Below are 25,624 nucleotides of genomic sequence, written 5' to 3'. Positions count from 1 at the left end.
GATTAACAAATAGATGTCATTATATTCTCCCACTGCATGCCATGCACTGCACACCAATAAATGCAGTTTACCACTAGACTCAAGCATCCACATGCCATGATATGCACTACCACCCCACTTCCACAATGATATCCGAATACAACGCATCACCTGCATGCACATGGTACTCCCAGGAGACGAATGTGTTTAGAATGGGGGGGGGGGATTAGGGGATTTCCAACCTGGCATGCACATGGTACAGCAGATGGCAAGAGGGATACAAAACTCACCTTTAGGTCCCTGTGGACAACCCCCATTTGGTGGCAGTGGAGGACTGCTTCAAGAATCTGCTGGATGCAATGACTGCGTGCAAACAGCAGGGGGGGCATTAGTAAGAGCTGTGTGTTTTTTGTGGGCTGATGGAGGGAAGGAGGGCAAGAAAGAAAGGGTAGGGTGCCTACCAACCAAAACAACCCCTTTTGCAAAGGATGTGAGAAATGGCTCCTTGGTTTCCCTCTAGCTTTCCAAAGTGCTGAGATCACACACCTATGGGCTTGACAACCGGAACTTTCAACCTATTTTCTTGTTTTTACACCGTATATCTAACGAATATCTTGAAATATGACACAATTGTGTTTGTCCTGTTACACTACTTATATCTATGCAGCCTATAGGTGGGATATCATCATATGTGAAATATTTTGTTGTGCTCTTGCAAGGCCGGTGGAGTGTTTCAGCATGATCCTCTGTCAGTGTGGGAAATATTGTAGGCATATGTACATATGCCTGGAAAGGAAGCCACCCTATAAGATATATTGGATCTAACTGTCAAAGATTATCTGACACCCAACTACTGCATAAAGACAGAATAAAGAGAAACAGATGGGCGAGATAGGGATAGTGAAGATAAACTTGATTATTTCAGAAACGGTACAGAATTTTTAATGGATTAAATTTAGAAAACTTCTTATTTCAGTATGCTGACGCTTATATAAAATTTTCGTTTTCAAGATAGTTCCCCTTTAAGGGTTACTTGTCCAGGATAAATGTTGCTTATCTTACTGGAGTAGTCTAATACAATTTAGACATACATGCATAGAACACACACACATAAAATGTTTCATTGTTTGGATAAGATACTGTGTGTACAAGTCTACTTTAAGGTTGTGAGACATACTCTAGGTGCCTGTGAATCACTTATAAATAATCACTAAGATACATTTTGAAAGGCATGCAGAATATTTTATTTTTAAGGGCGAAGTGACTAGCGCTGGCGAAAATTCGGCAGCACAAGGTCATTTTGGAACTTTGCCAATTTACTAAGAGGCACAGGCATAACTTCGCTAGTGAAAGAGACTGACGCTGGCACTGATTCGTACTCAATCGCCAAGTGAAGTTGCGCTCTGGCGAAGGGACATAACTGCGCAAATTCACTAAGATGCGCCAGACTTGCCTTCGCCACCTCAGAGCAGGCGAAGTGCAATAGAGTAGATAGGAGTTCCTCAAAACTTAGTGGAAAATGTTTCTAAGTCCCAAAATACGCTGGCGTCTTTTCCTTTTTTCAGGGTGATAGGCTGCAAAAGAGCGTAATTTTTTTGGGGGTAACCGGCTTCCCCCCTACATTTCCTAACATATGGCACATAAACTATACACTGGGCTCATGTTTAGGGCAATATAACAACTCTATTTTATTTTATTAAGCTTCCCTGGGTTTATGTAGTGTAATGTATTTGCTACAACATATACGTCCATTGAGCTTTAACTTCCCGCCGTATGCAAATTAGCCAACGCTTTGCTCTGCTTGCCGAATTAACGCTAGCACAACTTCGCCAGCATTCGGCGCCTTGGATGCAACTTCGCATGTTAGTGAATTAGCGTTATCTGAGCAAATTTTCGCCTGGCGAACTGTTGCGCTGGCGACTTTTTGCCACTTAGTAAATTTGCCCCTATTGGAGATGGTCTTCCTGTAATTCTGAGCTTTTTGGGTAATAGTGTTTGGGATAAGGGATAACCAGTAAATTGTAGGGTTTATTTGGCCCGAAGGCAAAAGTGGATGGATGAGAATTCTTTCCAAATTGTTAGTAAATGTGCCTTATAGAATTAGCATGACCAGTCTTGACTTATATTAAAAGGGGTTCTGTCATGATTTTTATAGTGTACTTGTTATTTCTATTATACTATTTACATTAAAAATAATTGACCCTACCATATAAAATTATACTCCTGAACCAGCAAATGTATTCGTTTAGCTGTGATACTGGTGTGTAGGCAGCCATCTCAGGTCATTGTGTCTGATACAGTGCTTTCAGAAAAAGCTGAAGATGTTGTAGTTGTGCTTGGGTGGTTTACTATTGAGTTCTTGCATATCTACCACTAGGTGGGCCATTAGAGCATTTTTAGCAGTTGGGGTCTCAGGGAGTTGTTACCCTGTTACTTCTCAATTGTTCTGTAGATAGACTGCTGGAGGGGAAGGGGGCGTAACTACCGGGGGTGTGATCTGGCCTGCACCCCCTTGGGACCTGCAGGAGCTGCAATAAGTTGGCAAGACAGCTGGATTTCATGGTGCACATGTGCTGGGTGTGGGGGGGGGTCACTGGGGTGAGATAACTCCAACTTGCAGTACTGAAATTTATCAGAGCACAAGTCAGATTCCTGAGGGCACCTGGGAAATGAACTACATGGCTAGCCCCATGTCAGGTTTCAAAACTAAATAAATAAATTGTAATGCAGGATTTTGCAGGAGCAGCACTATAAACTTTATGAAAAAAGGCATGTTTTCCCACAACAGTATCCCTTTCAAGACTGACTGGTCTGATCTGATTCTTATGAAGCAAATTCACATAGCTGACTGCCTCCAATGAGTTCTAATAATTTACCTGTATCGCTCGAAAATTATTAGCTGCCCACAGTGTGCATATCACTACTTGTATCTGCAACTGCCTTCCACACACCAATTATTTACCAACCAGAAATGTGTCATGATGGTGACCCAATAGATACCCACCATGTGAAACACTTGATGTTGTATGTCTGTATATAGCTCACCGCCCATTTTTACACTGTGCTGTATGCATGTATGTCTCCTATTGGGTGAATAATGTCAAATAAATTGCAGATGGAATCATTTTGGCCCCAAATCATTAATCGATGTTCATGCAGCAGTCCCTAGAAAGTCCCTCAAGGATCTTGAAAGAATACAATGCACTTGTCTGATATATTGCAGTGTGCAAAATGCCTTAAAGTGTCTTGGCTTACAGCTATGTAGCTTTATCCTGAAGCTTTATGCTACAGTTCATATACAGCAAAAGGCTGGAGAATTCTAGGAAAAATGTGGATGCCTGGGAATAAATGTTCTTGAACCATAAATCCCTTGTGCTACACCTAGCAAATGAGCTACACTGTTCCGTCTGCATTATATGTGTGTTATATGTGATACACTGCACATGTATATTGTGATTCTGTCTGTAGAATTACGTTAACATGAACTTTTGTTTATGTCTATGCTGGTGTAACAAATGCATTCACAGAGACATTTATGAAACATACACAGACTCCTCCACTGCACAATTACTGTAGGACTTTCTCTGGAATCAATGAGGTTTGTGTCCCACAAAGTGATGGAAAGTTACCTTGAAATTGGTCTGAATAGCCTAATATTTAAGGGCACAAATGGACACATCAACCAGAGGGTGAATAACAGAGATCACAAACACAGACAGGACTTTAAATAGAATAAAATATGGGATCCATTAGGTGGAATTCTGGATTCTTCAGGATTATACCATTTGACCTCTGGCCTTTGACTTGTGCATTAGCCCTTAGGCCTGTATTGTGAACGATGCAGCCATGCAAATAAGGGGATAATGCAGCACAAAAGAAAAATGAAAACTGAGAGACACATGGAAAAGAGACAGGAGAGAGAGCAAGAGGGGGAGGACAGGGAAGAGACAGATGGAGGAGGAGAGAGGGGACTAAAAATATCTGCCAAGGAGAGCAAAAAAACAAGCAGAATTTACACAGAGAGAAGAAGAGGGACGGGGAGCAGAGTGAGACAGAAAGATAAGGGCAAATATGTTGGGAAAATGGAGGCAGGGATTAATGGTGAGGGAGGTGGGGAAAAAGCAATGGTAGATACAGATAAGAGAGAGATTATAAGGAGGTGGCAAGTTGAATGGGAATGGGAACAGAGCACAGAAATGATGGCAGAACAGTGGAACCTAATAAACCAGGGAACCAACAGAGGATGATGAATGATAGAAAGGAGAGGAAAATTAAGCAGCACAAGCCTAAGGGATGCAACCTAAATCAAGCATCAAGAGTATCACATTACAGACTGTGCAATACTTTGAGCACATCTGCTGCAGCAATCCACCAGTGGGAATTCCTAAAAACCTAAAATACACCTAAATACACCCTGAGCATGTGCATCATGGAGCAGTGCATGCCGGGACCAGCATTCCTACTGACAGGTCAGGTGGTGGGGGTTTATTCTCAGTTTGTCAAGACAGAAATTTGGGGTATAGGTGTAAGGAAAAGAGAAGGATAAAGACACCGCAGAGACAAAAGAGAACAGAACATGGAGGGAAATTAAAGAATAAAGTGGTACTATAAAAAAATCAAAACAGCAAGATGCATACAACTTTTGGTAGAGCAGAGGCAATAAAGAGAGAGGAATGTGACAGCCGGGGCATTTCAAGTGCAAAATTAACTGCTGTATTGCTAGAGAAGAGAAGAGAAGGAGCACTCCTCTTTTGTAAGTGAAGCTGGATATACTGTATATATTTATAGATATGCACAGCGCCTCAACACAGTTAAGCGTTTATTAGCTGATCCCTTTCATGCCCACCTGGATGCACACCACAACCCCATTCCTCTGCCCAACCCACAACTTCCCATGCACGGTTTTCCCAGAGTGGGATGGTATAGGGTGGTGAAAGGTGCAGTGCCCACGCCTCACCAGCCTCCCCCATGCCATGTCACAGCTTCCCACCCATGAATACTGACCTTGAGGTCCCTGTGTACAATATCACAGGAGTGTGTGAAACAAACACTTTCTAATATCTGATGGAGACAGTGACTGTAAAACAAGCGAACCAGGAGGCACAAAGGGGGCATTGAGGGGGCAAAGAGAAGCAACAATGGGTCACATAAGAGCAAAAAAAGAAAGGAGGCACAAAGGGAACAAAAGGGGGCAAATATTGTTTTAGAGTGGAAGTAGGTTGGTGCATAAGATCGGTAGTTTGCATAATACATGTGGTTGGAAGCATTTATCACAAGATAGCAAGTGAGATATGGATGGACCACAGAGGAGGAGCCAATTGTAGAACAAGGACACATTGTATTATGGGGTGTGGGAAAGAAAATGGTATTGCAACAACAAGGAATGACCACAATATCAAGAAAGACATTTTAAAATGATCAAAAAAGGAGCAGGAAACATTTAGTAAGGCAGTGAAATTGAATTTCGAAGAACAACATGGAGAAGGCCGTGATGGAGGTATTATGAAGTATGGGTGAGAAATTGGTGAGACATAACACGGACAGGAGGTTCAATCCAGAACAGTAAACTTTTTGATATACCCAACCAAATGGTATAATACAAGGAAAGGGATCAGCCCAGAAATAAGGATAAAAAAAAAGGGAAGGGAGAGAACAGATAAAGGAAGGAGGGAAGGGAACTAGAGGAGAGAAACACAGAGTCTTAACATCACAAACCATCACATTGGTAAACAGGCAGCATGCATAGGGGTACAAGATAGTGGGGAGTGATCCCTGCTGTAACTTCCCTGCCCTAAACGTCCTTATGTTTGAATGTACATAATAGACATATACAGGTATTCCTCCCTTTAGAGTTGCCTACTGGAACTGCAAGTTTCTTAGAACTAGATAGATCAGCTTGATTGGCTCATTGACATTTTGGCCTGTTATTGAGCTGTTAGAAAACATAATTAAAGGAGTTGTTCACCTTCTAAACACTTTTTCCACTCAGCTCAATTGGTTTTAGATTGTTCACTAGAAATAAAGACTTTTTTTTTTTTTTCAATTGCTTTCCATCTTTTATTTATATCTTTTAGAAATAAATCTTATTTTATCTTATTTTTATCTTTTATTAACAGCTGCAGGGCCAAAGATAAGTAATGTATCAGTTTAGAACAGTTTGCTGACTTCTTCTCCCCCAGCAACTGCTTTAGAAAGACATAAAAAGGTGAAACGTTAGGCTTCAATATTAGACAAACACCCATAAGCAAAGAATAGAGAGTATTTGGAAAGAGTCTTTATTTCTGGTGCACATATGACATTTAACTGATTATAGTTTAACCTGTGTAAATACAGAAACTGGAGAACTGCAGAAGTTTTGGGGTTTGTTAGCAAGAGCATTTTTGAGACTTTCTGTTGGCATGCTTTGTCTTTTTATTATCTCTTGGTATATATGTGACTATTTGACATGTCCAGGTATGTGCAGTTTTCTATAATAATTTCTTCCCCCAGGCAGGATTAGTATTTGTAATGTGCATCTATGTATCTGGAAGCATAAGCTTATGCCTTAAGAAGATGGCTAGGAGGGGTATGGGGAGAGAAGGGATTTGAGGGGCACTACGGGGTAACTGGATACCCACCTTGCATCTGCTTCACTGTAATATTCTCTTGCAACAATATCTTCGAATAACTCTCCTCCTGTGACCCTAAAAAAAGTAGGCATTTGTGGCAAAGATGTGTTAAATAGAGGTAATTCATATTTTTTATGACATATAAAAACAGAAATAAAACACCTAATACCTAACGAACACAGTAACAGAGAAAGATAAGGTCCTTTAAATTCAACGTCATACTTTACTTTCAGCATTGTCATCATTTACTGCAAGGAAGCTTTGTCCACTGCTCTATATAATGGCATGATATATAATCACTAAGTGCATTTTATACTATCTCCTACTTCTTTATATTACTGCATCCTATATTACAGGGTTCCATAACCTATCAATAAATGGACTTTTTTGGGTTGGCTGCCATTAACGTAAATAAAGGTATATTTTAAATGAGAAACATAATTCATTCTAAGCCCAGTCTTGGGTTACAAAACGGCTTCAGGGTCACATCCAAAGACATCTCCTTACAATCTCTTATAACTGTATCCTATAACATTTCTATTTCTTTGCATCCTAAACCATCGCCTGTTGCTCTGTATAATGACATTCTACTACATGTAATGTTAATTCTGTACAACTGGAGGCAGAGAAGAGGGAACTGTGTAAACCAGGGATGTTCAAATAGTGACCCTCCGACTGTTGCTGAACTATAATCCCTACCATGACAGCTTTAACCTGTAAGTGGGCTGATAATAGGCTTCCGTGAGAAGGTAGAAGATCTCAGTGCAGAGCCTGAGGCAAAGATCTCAAGGGAAGGGGCCCAGCAAACAAGGACAAGCTAGACTGCTACATTTTACAGTCATTTGTTATCGGTATAATATTTTTCTATAATTCCCCTTCCTGGTTAATACACCTTCCCGCTATAAATCAACACATTGCTCAATAAAAACATTTCCCTATCCCTTCCAATGATATTCCATAATATTTATTCCTATAAAAAAGTATATCCCTATGAACATTTCTTAGTTGTGTAATGAGTTATAAATTGCTGCTTAGGGATATAATTTGTATCACATGACACTTGAAACTTGTGTACTATAAAACATAATGTATGTCCTGTTGTAAAATATAGTATAGGCATAGAACCTGCTATAGAGAAAGCTTGGGACCTGGGGTTTAGAGATAAGGGGTCTTTCGATAATGTGGATCTCTATACCTTAAGTCTACTTAAAAAATATTTTAAATGTTAAATAAAGCCACTAAGAATGTTTTGCCTCCAATAAGGGTTTAATATACCTTAGCCGTGATCAAGTATGAGTATAAGTAGAAAAAAATAAATCATTTTTAAAAATTAATTTTAAAAAAATTAGAATTATTTGATTAAAATGGAGCCTATGGGACACAGCCTTCTAATTCAGAGCTTTCTGGATAACAGGTTTCCGGATGACAGATCCTATACTTGTGCACTCATTTTAGTACCTCTATGAATGAAATCAGCCTTCAGTCTCATACCTTTAATTGGTCATGGAACTCTTCAGTGACTCTTCAGTCTTATGTTTTACAATAGAGTCTTATTTATTCTCTATATAACTCCTCCCGTTGGTCATATAACCCCATCTTATAACTCTCCCTATATACTGTATATATTCCCTTCAATTTCCCCCTATTGCTCTGTATATTCTCACTAAAACTCCTTTTAGTGCTCCATATACGAACTCTATATTTACTTTGGTGACATTTTCAATAAACAAATGTAAAAGCCAATGTCCTCATGTAGATTCTCATTCTCCCCCTATTTCTTCATAAATGATCTTTCTGTGACTCCTCAATTAAACCTCTCTCTTCAACACTGGCTGCTTCTCTATGTCTCTTCCTAATGTCCTCCTGATGTTCCCTCTAGGTCTTCTTTGTGCTACTCAGAACCACTTCACCACATCAGCTCTGGTACTTGAGTATTTGGACTGAGTATTTTGCAATGGGCTTTCCATGCCAATGCAGTGTCCGCTCATGGAATACTGGAGGTAGAGGGATGTAGGCTAACAGATGAGTTATATGTTTAGGGCCGGTAAAAAGGTTGGATATGGAGAGAAACAGTGACGTAAATCGATATTACTGGGCTTCACCGCAAATTATTTTTTAGGCTCCCCAAATGTCTAGAGGTTTTTACCAATATTTATTAAAATTGTATATGAATTAGGGCTTCATGGGGCCCCTATACCTGTTGGGGCCCCCTGCAGCTTCAGGGTCTGCTTCCACTGTAGTTACACCCCAGGAGAGAGCAGATTGAGGCTGTAGGAACACACAAATGAATGCAGACACAGTGACTAAATGAACAATGTAGGCGGGAGCAGATAGAGGGATGCAGAAAGGAAAGTGTAGAGAGAGAGAGAGATGTGAAGGCATGAAGAGGCTGTGTCTAATTGTGCACTGTGTCAGAGTTACACACTGTGTTAAATATAGAATGATGATGAGTTCCAATATGTGTCAGTGCAACGCCTGCACCATGAGTGGAAGTGATAGAGGAGGGGAGCGGCACCCAGAGTGCAGCACAAAGGGACCTTGCCCTCTAACCAAGGAGAGAAATGGAGAGGGTAGCGCTATAGTGACATAGCCATGTGCTAGCAGTCCGGAAGCAGCAGAGTGGGCGGCAGGCAGAGATTTGCTGACAGTTGTGTGGGATTAAACCTTAGTAGGGGAGACTGCAGGGCAGGCTGGAGGTGTAGTGACAGGAAGATGAGTAGTAAGTAACGGAAATTCATTATAATTTATTTTCCTGATTTTTTATACAGTGACAACAAATTTACCAAGGACTTTACAGGATTGTTCATTATTCATGTGGAGCCTGCAATATATGGTCCCAATCACATCAATTATTACATATTATTATTAATAAGGTGCCATCAACCACCAATACAGTACAGGCAATATTTATAGTCAGGCACAGTAATAGCTCTGGAATTCTTGTAAGAAATGTGACATTACTTTTCCCTATTTGTAAACAAGGTTATGTTTCTAGGTAGAAAAATGGGTCTGAGTACGATGATATATCTGGTGTACATACTGTAAGTGTAAAAATGAATAACAGAGGGGCACAATGGGGGGGGGGTACAATGATAAAGCCATGCATCCCTAAGTGTATACATACAGAACTAGGGTCGGCTTGGGGTACAGCGACATGTATAGATCTGTGTGTTCAGAGGTATATATAGATACTAGGGACACAACAAATCTAGGATTCAGTTCGAGATTCCGCTAGGATTCAGCCTTTTTCAGCAGGAGTAGGCCAAATCCTTGTGTCTGGCCAAATCGAATCTGAATCCTTATTTGCATATGTAAATTAGGGGTGGGAAGGGAAATCACATGCCTTTTCGTCACAAAACAAGGAAGTGAATTTTTTTCCCCACTTTTTCCTTTACTGCACCTAATTGGCATATGCAAATGCACATGCAAATTAGGATTTGGATTCAGTTCGGTATTCGACCGAATCTTTCACAAAAGATTCCAATAGTGGATTCAGTGCATCTCTAACAGATACCACTGGAGCAGGGTTGGTATGCAATGATAGCTTTGCGTGACTATATATGAATGAATGAATGTATATATATATATATATATATATATATATATATATATATATAATGTTCAAAATGGACCAGCACACCAAATCTTCAATCAGAAAAAGGTTTATTTCAACATCACTCACGTGTCCAACGTTTCGGCCCACATTAGGGCCTAATGTGGGCCGAAACGTTGGACACGTGAGTGATGTTGAAATAAACCTTTTTCTGATTGAAGATTTGGTGTGCTGGTCCATTTTGAACATTGTATACTCTGACTGACCAAGCACCCACCTTTGGCTAACAAGGAAGGAGTGCAGGTACTTTGTGAACTTCTATACTGTATATATATCTCTTGCTTGTCCCTGCAAACATAGATAGATTGCACTGGGACCGATAAAGATTTTTTAACCTGGCCGATCAATTTTCTGACAGATGTTGGCCGAAAAAACGTAAGATGTACAATCGTTCGAATCCTACTAAGCGCACGATAATTTCGAAGGATTGGTCGGACTTCGCTAAAATTGGTCGTTCGGCAAGAAAAATCTTTGTGTCTATGGGGACCTTTATTTGGGACAGTTATCTTATTGTTTGAATTTTGCACCCAGGCACACTTAAACTTTATACGTGCTGTGCCGGCTTCAATCAAGTTTTGGAGTTTATATATATATAATACACAAAAGCCATGAATATCTTGTAAATTATATCCTTATAAACGGTGAGTACTGATGTCATCAGTTATAAACGGTGAGTTCTGATGTCATTTCTGTCACATGACTCACTGAAATTTGTGTATTATAATAAATAAAGTACCCCCAGTTGTAAAATATGAGGATATTAGAAGTCACCTCGGAGTTCCATGACCTGTATAAAAACACTCGGCCTTTGGCCTCGTGTTTTTATATGGTCATAAAACTCCTCGGTAACTTATAATATCCTTATATTTTACAAGAGGGGGTACTTTATTCACTATATATATATATATATATATATATCCAGTAAGTTCAGGCATGTATGCAGATGGCAGAGGTCTGCAGATTGCGAATACGCCAGATTGGTGTCTAATGATCTGTGTGTGCAGATGAGCATACTGATATAGATAAATGGATAGATTTGCATGTGCGTGGGTGTTCACAGGTAGAAAGGCAAGGTACCAGTGCAGTGATACATCTGTGAGTGCAGGGGTGGTGTGTACTGCCAGGTTTGGGGGTGTAATAATAGATTTAAGATCATAGAGTGCATCAGAGGCACAGAGAAAATCTGAGGTGCAATAACAGAGCTGTAAATGCATGACTGTAAAAAGTTAAAGGGGAGAGGTTAAAGTACAGTGATAATAAATGCAAGTGTGCATGATGGAAGGTACAAGGCAAAGTTGATGCGTATCCTTTTCAGAGGCACATAATATTCTTCCACTAAGTTATACATTTATCGTTTCATTCTTTTAAAATGGTGGAAAATCCCCCCACCGTTGCATATTATGCTCTCTTGATTTACTTACATAAAGTGGTGTAACTAGATGCAAATTAAATTTTGAAAATTATTGGTAATTTATTATTTTACCAAGATATATTACAATTGCACATTAATTAGGGCCTTACTGGGCCCTCTACAATCCTGGGCCCCCATGCAACCGTAGGGCCCGCTTATTCTGCTGACATAGGTGCAGTTGCCGGTAGCAATCAATCGAATCTTTGGTTTTATTTTTTATTTTTAGAGAGAGATCAAAGCTAACTGCTGATTTGTTTCTGCTGACATCTATGCTGGTGCAATTTAGCACCTGTGTTAGTAAATCATCCCATACAGTGCATAGGATGACAATTGTGCATGAAGTATAGTTTGCTGGTTTGTATCCTACAACTTGCTGAGTGATTCTTATAGGGCCAAGAAATACCAAAGGAACAGCACTATGTGTTACAATGTAGTGTGGATTGTGGTTACAAGCAATACCGTAACCAGGGGCGCGCCACCAAGGATTCCAGGGGCGGCAAAAAGCCGCTCCTGCACCTTTAAGAGCCGAATTTCCGGTTTTTGAACCGGAAATTCGGCTGTAATATTGCGAGAGAGCGCAATTGCGCTCTCCGCAATAGTGTTTCTGCCTCCCCTCCCAACGCGTAAGTTGGTGAGGGGGGGCGGCATTGCAGGAGCCGCCTCAGGCGGCTCCTTAGTCAGAATCGCCGCTGACCGTAAGCAGATATTAATGGGCCCCACAGCAAATTATTTTTCAGACCCCCAAAATGTCTAGAGGTTGACTAGTATTACCAATATTTAATGAAATTTTATATGAATTAGGGCCTTGTAACTCTTGGGCCCACTGCAGCCGCAGGGTCTGCTTTCTCAATAGTTACACCCATGGTTAAAAGGTTTTGATTATTGTATAGAGTTGGGGATTTTAGCAGTGATATACAGAGATACCGCAAGGCTGCGGGGAAGTAAAAAGATGCAGTGTAAAGAAGCTACTGTCATGTCTTGTCTTCGTCTAACGCCCACATATATTCAACACCAAAAACAGCATGCTGTATTTATAGCATGAGTCCCCCCACCCCCATTGCTGCACCAAAACTCCCTGTTCAAAGTGTGAAGGAGAGCTGAATTCTGTAGCCTGCACCCCCACAATGAAACGCCCACCTTTGCTGTGCCGGCAGTTGCCTGTATACCTCTTTCAGCCGAAAAACAGTATAGACTCATAACAAGCAGACATATAAATGCAGACAGGAAGCTAGAAAAACAGGTACTGGTCTCCCCAAAACTGCACATCAGTCTGTGTTCTGTGGACTAAAGCCATTTATCGATTTCTATAATGGCATTGTAATCCTTGAACATTTAGGGGGTTATTTATCAAAATCCAATCATTTCTGATAACTTTCTAAAAAAGACTCCCACCAAATCTGCACAGATTTTATCCTCTTATTTATCATTACATTTTCCCAAAAATTTTCTGTGTGGGAAAAATAAAATAGTGAAAAAAATTAGAATCATACAAATTTTTTGGCATTTGACGCCCGAAAACCACAAAATATTCCGATTATTGCACGAAACCCAGAGCAGATCAGAATATCTATGGCACATCTCCCATTGACTTCAACATGAACTTGGCAGGTCTGAGTTGGAGTACTTTTTTATTCGGACTTTTAACAACCTCTTCATGTTTTTCACTAAAATTTTGAATTTTATAGTAAAAAATTTATTTTTCATTTGGACTTTAATAAATAACCTCCAAAAAGTCTGGGGCAATATTGTGAGAACCTAGGAGGGAACTCCATCAAGAACTGACCTCTCTATATCATCTAGTTCTTAAATGCCTGATTAACTGAAATCGAACTCCCTATCTAAACCACCAATAGCAGCCATTGCTGTGACACACCCAGAAGACCTTCTTCTTGATTGTAATGTTCTTTTGTCACTCTGTTCTAATCTATGCTTTGTAAATTGCTACTTGTCTTTTAATCTATTCTAGCAATAATGATGTATGTTTTAACTAAACCCTAAAAATGAATATGGGTAGAAATGCTTATATGCTTAGCTTAATGCGCCGGCCTAAAAGTTCAGCATCTCTACAACAGTAATGACCCGCCCCTCTTGGATTGTGTTAGGAGTGTCAGTGACACTGCACATGCTCAGTGGGATCTGGACAGCTGCTGAGAATCATCAAGCTCTGAGCAGCTGTTGACAAATTAAGCTTTTGGGTCGTTATGGGACATTATCAAGCAGAAATTAAGGTTTGCTTTTGTCATATAAGCTAATGCTACAGGGTTGATTCTGATGCTAATTGTGCTGGTTTCTGAGCTGCCAGGTACCGATAATCTGAACTAATTGCTAATCAGTACTAATTTATATCATACAGTGTATTATGAATCGGCCCCTAAACTCCATCTTTGGAGACACACATCTTCCCTGTTAAAGGGCTGTGGTTTCCTTGGGCTGGTATAGAAGCCGAAAACATTATTTTTTTAGTGGAGGTTACCCCTGCTCTATTTATATGAGATAGGACAATCCCATTGTGACTTCTTTGTAACCAGTCTGGTTGTGAAGGGGCATCACCAGGAAATGTAACTCTTCATGAGAAAGAGTGCTGTAATTCTTCCAGTATCACAAGAGGGAAATGCCATGTGAATGTGACACTGGTGAGACCAGACACTGAACAAGAAAAAGGAAAAGGAAATAATAGCTGCCCACTTACAAGTCAAAGATGAGATAGTGGAAGCCTTCCTCTGATATACTGTCATGGAGCCGCACTGCAGAAAAAGAAAAATGTTACTATGTAATTTCAGTAGTTCACTATTTTTACAGCTTTGCCTGCATATGATCCATAGCAGTAAACCCCATACCATGGCTCCGTCATTTTGTGGCCCACATTTTTCAGTATCTAGAACTGGAGGATTGTTCAAGAATTCATTATATTTCTCTGAAACCCTAACACATACGGGGAGGCTGCATTCTGGACCATGATATAGTAGAGTGTTCAAAATAGGGATGCACCGAATCTAGGTTTCGGTTCAGGATTCGGCCAGGATTCTGCCTTTTTCAGCAGGATTCGGATTCAGCCGAATCCTTCTTCCTGGCTGAACCGAATCCAATTCCTAATTTGCATATGCATATGCAAATTAGGGCGGGGAGGGAAATTGCGTGACTTTTTGTCACAAAACAAGGAAGTGAAAAATTTTTCCCCCTTCCTATGCCTAATTTGCATATGCAAATTAGGATTTGGTTCAGTATTTGTCCGAATCTTTCGGGGGTTCGGCCGAATCCAAAATAGTGGACTCGGTGCATCCCTAGCTCAAAACATATACACTATGTATTTAATAAAACTCTGTTTATTGTAAAGTTAAAACCATTCCATGCTGTAAGGGGACATAAAGCCTAAAGTGTTTTGGGTGAAACCTCTTAAAGGAGAACTAAAGCTTAACTAAAGAAGTAGGCTAGCAGGCCCGAATTTGTGGCGAGGCCACAAAGGCCCTGGCCTAGGGTGGCAAGTTATTAGGGGCGGCATGCCACCCAGCCGCTTGCTGAGGAGCACTGAGGACACACAGCTCCCCAGTGCTGTGGTGTGCCTGCGCTCGCTAGAAAAATCTGGCCCTGTAGGCTAGAAATGTTGTACATTAAATGTTGTGCTTCTGTACCAGCCCAAGGCAACCACAGCCCTTTAGCAGTAAAGATCTGTGTCTCGAAAGATGCCCCAGTAGCTCCCCATCTTTTTTTCTGCTGATTCACTGCACATGCTCTGTGCTGCTGTCACTTACTGAGCTTAGGGACCAACTCACAATATACAGTACACATAGAATAGAAATGTCACAATATTTCAGCTTCTCAACAGCTGCTCAGAGCACACTGAGCATGTGAGTGTCACAGACACTTTCCAAGATGGTGACCCCCTGTGACAAGTTTGAAGTCCTGGATCATTGCTGCTATTGACAAGCTGAAACTTTAGGCTGGTGCAATAAGTTCAATAAATAAAATATGCAATTTTTAGCTATATTCATTTTTAGTAGGGATGCACCGAATCCACTTTTTTGGATTAGGCCGAACCCCCAAATCCTTCATGAATACCGAACTGAATCCTAATTTACATATGCAAATTAGGGTTGGGAAGGGGAAAACATTTTTTACTTCTTTGTTTTGTGACAAAAAGTCACACAATTTCCCTCTTCGCCCCTAGTTTGCATATGCACATTAGGATTCGAATTCGAATCCTGCTGAAAAAGGCCGAATCCCGAAACGAATCCAGAATTCGGTGCATCCCTAATTTTTAGGGGTTAGTTCTCCTTTAATCCCAGGCTCTATGATTAAGACTTTTTTACCTGAAATACGTCAGGTTTTGTTTCCACTTCCCTTACACTATGGAACTTTTTTAACTTTGCAATAGACACAGGTTTTTAACAGTGGATACGGTTTTTAACAGTGGATACGGTTTTTAACCTCCCTTTTTTTGGTCTGTGGTCAGGGGTGGCTTTTTCTTTTTGCTTTTATGTTTTTAAATTGACTACAGAAAGCAATATGGAGTTAATAAAGAACCGCATAACATTTCCCACCCTCCCTACAATAAGGCTTCCATTCTACACTTATAGTTGTTTAATTAATGTGTATACAAAATATCCAGACTATGTGGGAAAATACAGCTGTGCAGTGTATGTGGTATACAGAGTAGAGAGCGGCAGGGTACAGATTGTAGAGCCTCTTGAACATGTATGCTACTATTCATTTTTAATACCAGGTAAAACCTCTATACCCACTATACAGCCTCTTAATAATCTGCCGAGCAGAATGGAGTCCTACTATAATCACAACAAATCCTTTTTATAAGCTTGGCAGTCTTAGTATTCACAACATAATCACTTTATTTTCAATGCACAATCGATGCACAGACATTATTACATTGCTTTTTTTTTTACAGTGCCGAGTTCTGACTTTGTGTTCTGTGATTTTATACAAGTAATGAAGCTCAAAGTGGATACCTGTAAAGTACTCCCAAAAAAAAAGAGGAGCAAAAATATTTGCCAGAGCACGGTGAACATTTTTGACCACGCCCATTGTTGTGGCCACACCCCCTAATTACTATGTTTATTTTACTCAATTTGGCAGGTTATGAAAGTTTGAACACATTTTTGTGCTTTTTTTGTGTGTTATGCTAATGAAGATGAATTGCCCTTTAAGCTGCAAGTCACGGTTTCCTCGAGAGACCTGCTTATCTTAAATTGTTATAATTGTTTATTTGCTTATCTTAAATTGTAACAAATGTATCTAAGTGCACCTGCCACATATTCTGTGCTCTCCAATTAAGTTTTAGAAACTTTACATCTTTTTCTTGCTGTTCAGTGCAGGAGATCAATGAGAAAGTTGGGACATTTCAGTAACAATCCGGGACTGCAGGTTGAGCTGTCAAAATCATGACTTTCCCGCAAAAAATGGCACAGTTGGGAGGTATGAAATACATATATTTCAATATGTCTCATTCCCAGGGTTGCACATATTCACTAAAAGTACTTGCAACCAAAGCTGCTCCTTAAATTTTCCTGTAGTTGAGCTTGGCACCAGTGTGTACTGTCCCAAATTGCAGACAAGTGCACCTACTGATGAAGGAGAGCCCTGGAGCTGCCAGCACCTTCAAACTGTAGGTAATTCCAGGGTTCCAACTGCTGGCTGTATCAATAGGTGCAGCAGACATGCACCTAAGGATGACATGCAGTAGAGTAACTACCAGGGGTGCAGGGAGTGTAATCGTTCCTGGGCCTGCACCCCATTGGGACCTGTCTGCACCATAATAAAATTTATTGTAGTCAGTTATAAGAGGTCATCTATAATCATTATCACACATCTGCAATCCATGGCACATAGTTTTTCACTAGACAGCTGCTTTGACTAATTCCGCACATTTTTATGCACTGCCTAACTACTCATCCTATTCTTAACCTTCATATGTACACCATGCTCTTATATTAGAGCTATAAATTACAGTTGTTTTAAATAAAAGTAGGTCAAAGATGGTTTTAAAATATAGAAGTGTGTTTGCATATTATAGATACATGCATGCATTTAATATTTGCTTTAATTGATTAGCATTGCCCCTGTCCCTTATAGCAGCAAAGCCCCTCTATAGGAAAGCTTGAACGTAGGCTTCATAGGGCTACTGGAGCAAAGGAACTGCACACAATCATTTTCATGATCTTTGCTTACTCATTAAAAGTCTTATATGTACTGTAAGAGGTGGCCATGAAAATATATTGATTTTGTGTGTATTTTACCAGTATTAGACTGGTGAATAGTAAACTCCATGTAAAAATATATGTTTATGCAGCAAGTGTGTACTGGCTCAGGAAAAGCAGATGAATGGGTCCCTGGAGTGAATGGAGGAGACCAGGGTGAGCCTTCTATTCCATGCTACATTGAGTGTTTTCAGCTGTCCAGCTAGAGGTAGTTGTGTAATTAGGCTGCAGATGAGAAGGATTAATAAAGGATAAGATACTGGACTTCATAGCAAATCATAATACTATGAGTTTGTGCCAGCATGGTTTTATGTGTTATAGATCTTGTGTTATATGATTTCTTTTTATGAGACGGTGAGCAGGAGCCTTGATTCTGGGGTGGCTGGGGATGTGATTTACTTAGACTTTGCTAAAGTATTTGATACAGTGCCACACAGAAGGTTACTAGTTAAATTAAAGGAGAACTAAACCCCCCATGGTCACAAGTCCCCACTGGCCCCCCTCCACAGTCTTACCCCTGAATTCTGTCCCCTCTAGAAATAGTGACTGCACATGCAGAGTGAGCACAGCGGAGCTGCCGGGCAGCATCTTCTTCTCTTCAGTAATCTTTGTGAAGCGAGCAGCATATTAGCGCATGCACAGTTGGAGCAGCCTTCCGGTTTGCCACAACTGAGCATGCGCCGAAAGAGATGGAAATTGCCGTGGGGGTTTAGTTCTCCTTTAAGGAATGTTGGCCTGTAACATAGTATTTGTACCTGGATAGAGAACTGGCTAAAAGGTAGACTACAAAGAGTGGTGGTAAATGGAACATTTTCTAATTGGACCAGTGTTGTTAGTGGAGTACCGCAGGGCTCTGTACTAGGTCCCTTGCTTTTCAACTTGTTTATTAATGACCTGGAGGTGGGCATTGAAAGTACTGTTTCTATTTTTGCAGATGATACTAAATTGTGCAGAACTATAGGTTCCATGCAGGATGCTGCCACTTTGCAGAGTGATTTGTCTAAATTGGAAAACTGGGCAGCAAACTGGAAAATGAGGTTCAATGTTTATAAATGCAGGTTATGCACTTTGGCAAAGATAATATAAATGCAAGTTATACACTAAATGGCAGTTTGTTGGGAGTTTCCTTAACTGAGAAGGATCTTGGGGTTGTCTAATTCTGGGCAGTGTCATTCTGTGGCTACTAAAGCAAATAAAGTTCTGTCTTGCATAAACTAAACCCTAAAAATTAATATGGCAAAAATGCCATATTTATATGTAGAACTTATTACACCAAACTAAAGTTCTAGCATCTCAATAGCAGCAATGATCCAGGACTTCAAACTTGTCACAGGGGGTCACCATCTTGGAAAGTGTCTGTGACACTCACATGCTCAGTGGGCTCTGAGCAGCTGTTGAGAAGCTAAGCTTAGGGGTCGTAGCAAATTATCCATCAGAAAATGAGGTTGGCCTGTAATATAAGCTGATGTTACAGGGCTGATTATTACATTCTGATGCTGATTGCATTGGTTTTGCACTGGTTTCTGAGCTGCCATGTAGTAAATAGCTGTATTAATTACTAATCAACATTATATTGGGACAATTCTATTTTATGTGTACTGTTTCAGTAAGTGACAGCAGCACAGAGCATGTGCAGTGAATCAGCAGAAAAGAAGATGGGGAGCTACTGGGGCATCTTTGGAGACACAGATCTTTACTGCTAAAGGGCTGTGGTTACCTTGGGCTGTGGCCTATGGTCTTAGCTACCTGAATGTCACAGTACATATATATTCCACTACACTAAGAATAAAGGCTGCTATAAGTATGGTAGAAAGGCAAAACAGACTCATTTGGGTTAGTTCACAATTCACCAACAAGAACAACAAAGAATCAAGTAGAACTCTCAGTGCCAAATCCTTCCTCGATACAGCAGAGACTGCAGTTGATTGTGTAATTGACAACTGCCTTTCAAGTGTCAAGGCCGCCGGGAGCACGAAGAGACGCGTCTGCTCCCAGCGGCGAAGAATCCAAAATGGCGGTGCCCTGTCGGCCCACGTGGACGCTGGGACGCCAGCGCTGCAACGCCGACGCATGTGTAAAACACGCATGCGCAAACACGCGGGCGCAAGCACGTCGACGTAAGGACGCCAGTGACGTCACTATGGCGCCAAATTCAACTATAAAAGGGCGCCCAGGACGCCAGAAGGGCGCCCAAGAATAGGATTTGCTGCCATTGATCCTGGGTTCCTGTTTGTGTTTCCTGATTCCTGATTCCTGCCTGTTTCCAGCCTTGATCCCCACTCCAGCCTTGATCCCTGCTCCAGCCTTGATCCCTGCTCCAGCCTTGATCCCTGCTCCAGCCTTGGTTCCTGCTCCCTGGTCGTGTTTCCTGTTTCCTGCCTGTGTTATTGACCTTTGCCTGGACTCTGACCATCCGCTTGCTTAACCCTTTGGATACCGTGATCTTGCTCCCTCAAGAGGGCTTCCTCCTAGATCATGACTACCTCCCTGGAGGGAGCTCCCGGCTCCCTGACATCAAGGAAGACTGGATCACTTGTCTAAGGTTATATTTTCTACTGGACAAATGATTCTGGGTTTATCTCTTTTACTGCATTTGCATAGAAGTCAACGGGGTAGTCAGCTGTGTCCAATTATACAGTATGTCCATCAATGAAGTTACCCCACATAGTGTTCATGCAGTCACACAGCCCCATAGAAATGCATTAGCAGTCAAGGACACCTACAGCTGGCTCAGTAAAACAAGAATTCTACTAAAACTTCAGCGAGGCCTTAAAATTATGACCATTTTTATAAACTGCTGTTCTTATTCAGTGTTTAGGAATCTGTAGACGGTATGTTAGAATTTCATTCATATCTCAGTATTATAATACCCTGTGTAACAAACAAATGCATAAAATATTATTATTTCCTGTCTTACCAATATTTGGGTGCTTCAAGAGGCGACAAATCCGAGCTTCCCGTTCAAGTTTTTGATGATCTGTTGGAAGATGGAAAGATAACTTTATCAGAATTACTCGGGTACAGTGAGTGTTCTTATTGGGCCTTTAAGGTAGAACCCAGAAAAAAAACACAAAATGATTATATATCACCAACATAGGGTTGCCACCTGTACGGTTTTGACCCGGACAGCCCGGTATTTTGAAGGACTGCTAAATAAGGAAAACCGGGCAGGATTGACACTTGTCATAGACCTGCCCCTCAACATCATGGCACAGCCCTTCTTTGGCAAGGCATCACCCTTCAACATCACTGCCCGCCCCCTCGATGTAACGGAAAAGGTGGCAAACCTACACCAACCGCAATGGCCCGAAGCCACTTTTTCAAAAATCAAATGAATTGCCCTAAAAAAATGTCTGCTGAAACAGAAAATCAATCTTAATCTTTTCAGAATTGAAGTATATCAGTTGTTTCCAACAATAATAACATTGTGTAAACCATACAAGGAACAAATGATGATAGTGACCATTTAAAATAAGTGATATTCTAGTTAGGGCTATTTAATGTTGTTTTGATCCAAGAGCATGTTTGATCCAGCTTTAAATACTGTCTTAATAGATGTTTCCAATATGCAGTTGTAGAGTTAGTTTGTTTACTTGGCACAAGCAGGAGGCAGGGGGACTCCAGGGAACACGCCTAAACAAGAGGTCATGCTCTGCAGATTCTGTCTGAGTGGCCGGGCTCTTTAGAGACTTGGGGTAAATGTATCTATATTTCCTGAACATGACGTCTCAAAGTAGTCAAAATTACAGTTTGTGCACAAAAGGGTGGGTTCACGGTGATGCCTCAAGCTGACGGAACTAAAACCATAGTCGAGCGAGGCAGCCATGATTGTTCATATTAGGTGTATAAGTTACACGCAGCATTTTGACAACCTTCCTCATTTTGAGCCACTAATTGCTAAATCATTGCTAAATCAACGACAACTCTAACACTAGGTCTCTTTGCTCATCGGGCAAATTCTCCTCTGGGAAGATTTGCATTTACTGCCCCCTAAAACAGAGTTGGACTGAGCTGGCAGAACACTGGGAAAAACTCCGTTGGACCCGGCCCTTATGGATCCCGCTGACCCAGACTTGTTCTCTGTCTGAGACTTATTTAACTGCCTCCTGACCTCCCCTCCAGCCCTGATCATAAAGAGTACAAGGTATGTGTCCAATGCTTCCCTTATATTATACATCAATTGGGAGTCCACATCTGATTTCCAACTTAGTTAAGCCTAAGGGACTCGCCCCAGTTCTCAGGCAATTATATGCAAAAGATTCCTTTATCAAAAGATAACTGTCCCGAGGCTTTTTTCAGTAAAAAAATATCATTTTATTTAGATTAGCGTTAAAACTCAGATACATACTGACCCCACCAGGCCCACCTTACGCGTTTTGCACCCTCCGGCGCTTAGTCATAGGTGTATCTGTAAACTGCATGTCCTATGTGGGTCCTCGGGACAGTTATCTTTTGATAAAGGAATCTTTTCCAATGCTTCCCTTAGACACTGACACATGGTTATCTATTTAGTAAGTATGGCCCTACTGTAGGAGGTTTTCAGCCAGCAGAGAAGCAGCCAACTCCAGCCAAGGAGCCTATAATTTGTTTTAATGAAAATCATTTTTCAGCCTAGAAATATGATTTGACTGAATCAAATCCCAACCTTTAAAGGGATCGACCAGCCCCCAAAATTGTAGCAACTTTTGTTATATTTTGAACAGTGTTTGTTTGTCCCTCAAACATTGAAGAAAATAATACAGCAAAGCACAGAGACTGGTTTTAATAGCAATTACATTTCCAAATAACTTTCAGTGTTTATTGAAAAAGTGCTTCAATTTAAGTTTACTTTCCTTATGCAAGAATGAAAAATATGAGGGGTATCCCTGTAAAGCAGAGGACTTGAAAGCACTGGATGATGAAATGGGGGAACACATTCATGTGGATACAGGGCTCAAGGCTACTAGCTGTCACACACACAGTATAGATTTGGGGCAGATTTACGAAAGGGCGAAGTGACCGTCGCTAGCGAAAATTTGGCAGTAATTCAATCCGCAGGGACATCTCCAATTTACAAACAGGCGTAGAGGACAATTCACTAGCGAAAGAGACCGTCACTAGCGCAGTTTCGCGCCCTATCGGCAGGCAAATTTTCGCTCAGGCAAAAGATTTTACAGAACTTTACCTGTTTTGCCAGAGTTTCCTTCGCCAGCTTAGACCCGGCGAACTGATAAGATCCTCCTCAATCTTATGTTAGTGAAATTTGACCTGTATGCCAAAAGTTAATAAAGTGATAAAAAAAAACACTGGCATTTTTTCATATTTTAAAGCGGGATTGCCTTCAAAAGTCCTATCTATTAAGGATTTTTGTGTTAATATTTTCTCCAACCATTTGAGGGGCATGCCACATTTGTTTTAGGGTGGGCACATGTCTAGGGCATTAGAGGATCTCTTTTGTCTTTATTTTGCTTCCTTCGACATGTGTAATAAAAAGTGGCCACTTCAAGCATTTGCACCAACATATCTAATAAAGACGTCTATATAAAACCTATATGTACCGCCCTATTCAAACTGACCTAAGTGTAATAGTACTAACGAAGTTTCGCTCGGCAGAAATTAACTCTAGCAAAAGTTCACTATGAAATGCTCATCTTGACTAATTAACACTAGCAAAATGTTGCCAGCGTTCGACTACAGAGGTGCAACTTCGCATTTTAGTGAATTAGCGTAGTGGTAAAAAATTTACGCCTGCCGCAGTGGCGCGATGTGTGGCGGAGCCTTCACTGGCGAAAATTCACCCTTTAGCGAATCTGCCCCATCATAGTGTATGTATAAGCACTCTTGCCACCACCAGCTCATTATTATAAACAGCAATATATCCAGATAACAAGCTACACAGAAGGAAAGCCAAACTGCAAGGGGGTTATTTATCAAGGTCTGAATTTATCTCAATATCGGCTGCTACAAACTCCGGTCTAAGCCGCTCGGGTTTTTAACACTTATTTATTATTACATTTTCCAGAAAAATTACTTTTGAGGGAAAAGCTCAAATTCTCATGTTTTTTCTGTAGAGGCCACACAGCCCTACACAATACAAAATGGCTGCTGCCTTGCAAAGCTTTGCGTTTGTGAAGTCAACATTTGAGCTATGAATAGAAGCTCTGGCACTGTGCAGAAGCAACTCATTTTCCTTGTGTGCCAAGGTACTTAATCAGAATCTTCCACATGATTAAGTATTAGTGAGGAATAAAATCACCTTTACCATGATTAACCCTAAGTCACGTGGATTTAAATATGTTCCAGGGCACTGAAGACACCATGTTTATGTTATATGTTCCTTGCCATTGTGGGAGCTACAGCCCTTCAGAAAATAGGAAAATACATTGTTCATCAGGTTGTTTTCAGCAACAGATTGAATTGCCTCCTACCAGTTTACTATATCTGTAATTAGCACACAGAAGCAATCAAACCATTTACTGACTTCTGCATAACCATTCAAGGGTTCAATACTCTGGCACCAAGAAAGACATTGGACATGGGGACAGAAATCTGGAATCATTTCCAGCACACATTATTATTATTACTATTATTATTATCATTAGTATTATTAAAGGAAAACTATACCCCCAAAATGAACACTTAAGGAACAGATAGTTCATATCATATTAAGTGGCATATTAAAGAATCTTACCAAACTGGAATATATATTTAAGCAAATATTTCCCTTTTACATCTCTTGCCTCGAGCCACCATTTCGTGATGGTTTGTGTGCTGCCTCAGAGATCACCTGACAGGAATACTTCAACTTTAACTGTTACAGGAAGAAGTGAGGAAGCAAAAGGCAGAACTCTGTCTGTTAATTGGCTCGTGTGACCTTACATGTGGTTTGTATGTGTACACAGTGAATCCTACGATCCCAGGGGGGCGGCCCATTTTAAAATGGCAATTTTCTATTTATGATTACCCAATGCCACATACTACTAGAAAAGTATATTATAATGAAAATGGTTTATTTACATGAAGCAGGATTTTACATATGATCTGTATTATGTAATATCTTTTTATAGAGACCTACATTGTTTGGGGGGTATAGTTTTCCTTATTTTTACAACTCCAACATATTCCTCAACGTTGTACAATAAATGGGTATATATATTAACATACAAGAAATCATACAAAACAATACAAGAGGTAAAGTACTAATAAGTATTCTTGCATGAAGTGGTCTGTGTAGAACAACATTCCGCATGCAAATGGGTCTGTGAGCAACAGGTACTCACCAACCCCTTGGATGTTGCTCCCGGTGGCCTTAAAGCAGTTGCTTATTTTTGGATTCCAGCCTTTGAGGCAGTTGTACTGCCAAACAGAGTCTCCTGCAGGCTGCCAGTCCACATAACGGCTACCAAATAGTCAACCACAACCCCTATTTGGCACCCCCAGGAACATTTCTCATGCTTTTGTTGCTCCCCAACTCTTTTTAAATTTGAATGTGGCTCATAGGTATAAAAGGTTGGGGACCCCCAATATAGAGAAATGTTGTAGCTTGTACTTCGACCATCGAATAGGCTACTACGACCTTCGACTATGACTTCGATTTGAACGATTCAACCTAAAAATCGTTCGACTATTCGACCATTCGATAGTCGAAGTACTGTCTCTTTAAGAAAAAACTGCGACCCCCTAGTTCTCCACCTAAAAGCTACCGAAGTCAATGTTAGCCTATGGGGAAGGTCCCCATAGGCTTAGCAATCTTTTTTTTGGTCGAACAAAAATCGGTCGATTATTAAAATCCTTTGAATCGAACAATTCGAAGGATTTAATCGAA

General features: G+C 40.6%; 1 protein-coding gene across 18 annotated transcripts in view; it reads right to left on the bottom strand.

The window, feature by feature from the left end:
- Positions 1-25,624, bottom strand: part of camk2a.S (calcium/calmodulin dependent protein kinase (CaM kinase) II alpha S homeolog) — a 102,287-nt gene that overhangs the window by 31,368 nt on the left and 45,295 nt on the right. For 13 of the 18 annotated variants that reach the window (XM_041587565.1, XM_041587569.1, XM_041587567.1 and 10 more), the window contains 4 exon segments: positions 20,738-20,797; positions 14,301-14,355; positions 6,597-6,662; positions 270-342 (listed from right to left, as the gene is read on the bottom strand). In XM_041587565.1, the coding sequence (XP_041443499.1) occupies positions 270-342; positions 6,597-6,662; positions 14,301-14,355; positions 20,738-20,797 (254 nt within the window). 18 annotated transcript variants of the gene reach the window in all.

Source organism: Xenopus laevis, chromosome 3S (genome assembly GCF_017654675.1).
Source record: "Xenopus laevis strain J_2021 chromosome 3S, Xenopus_laevis_v10.1, whole genome shotgun sequence".
Taxonomy (NCBI): domain Eukaryota; kingdom Metazoa; phylum Chordata; class Amphibia; order Anura; family Pipidae; genus Xenopus; species Xenopus laevis.
This window is presented reverse-complemented; position numbering and strand designations above follow the sequence as displayed.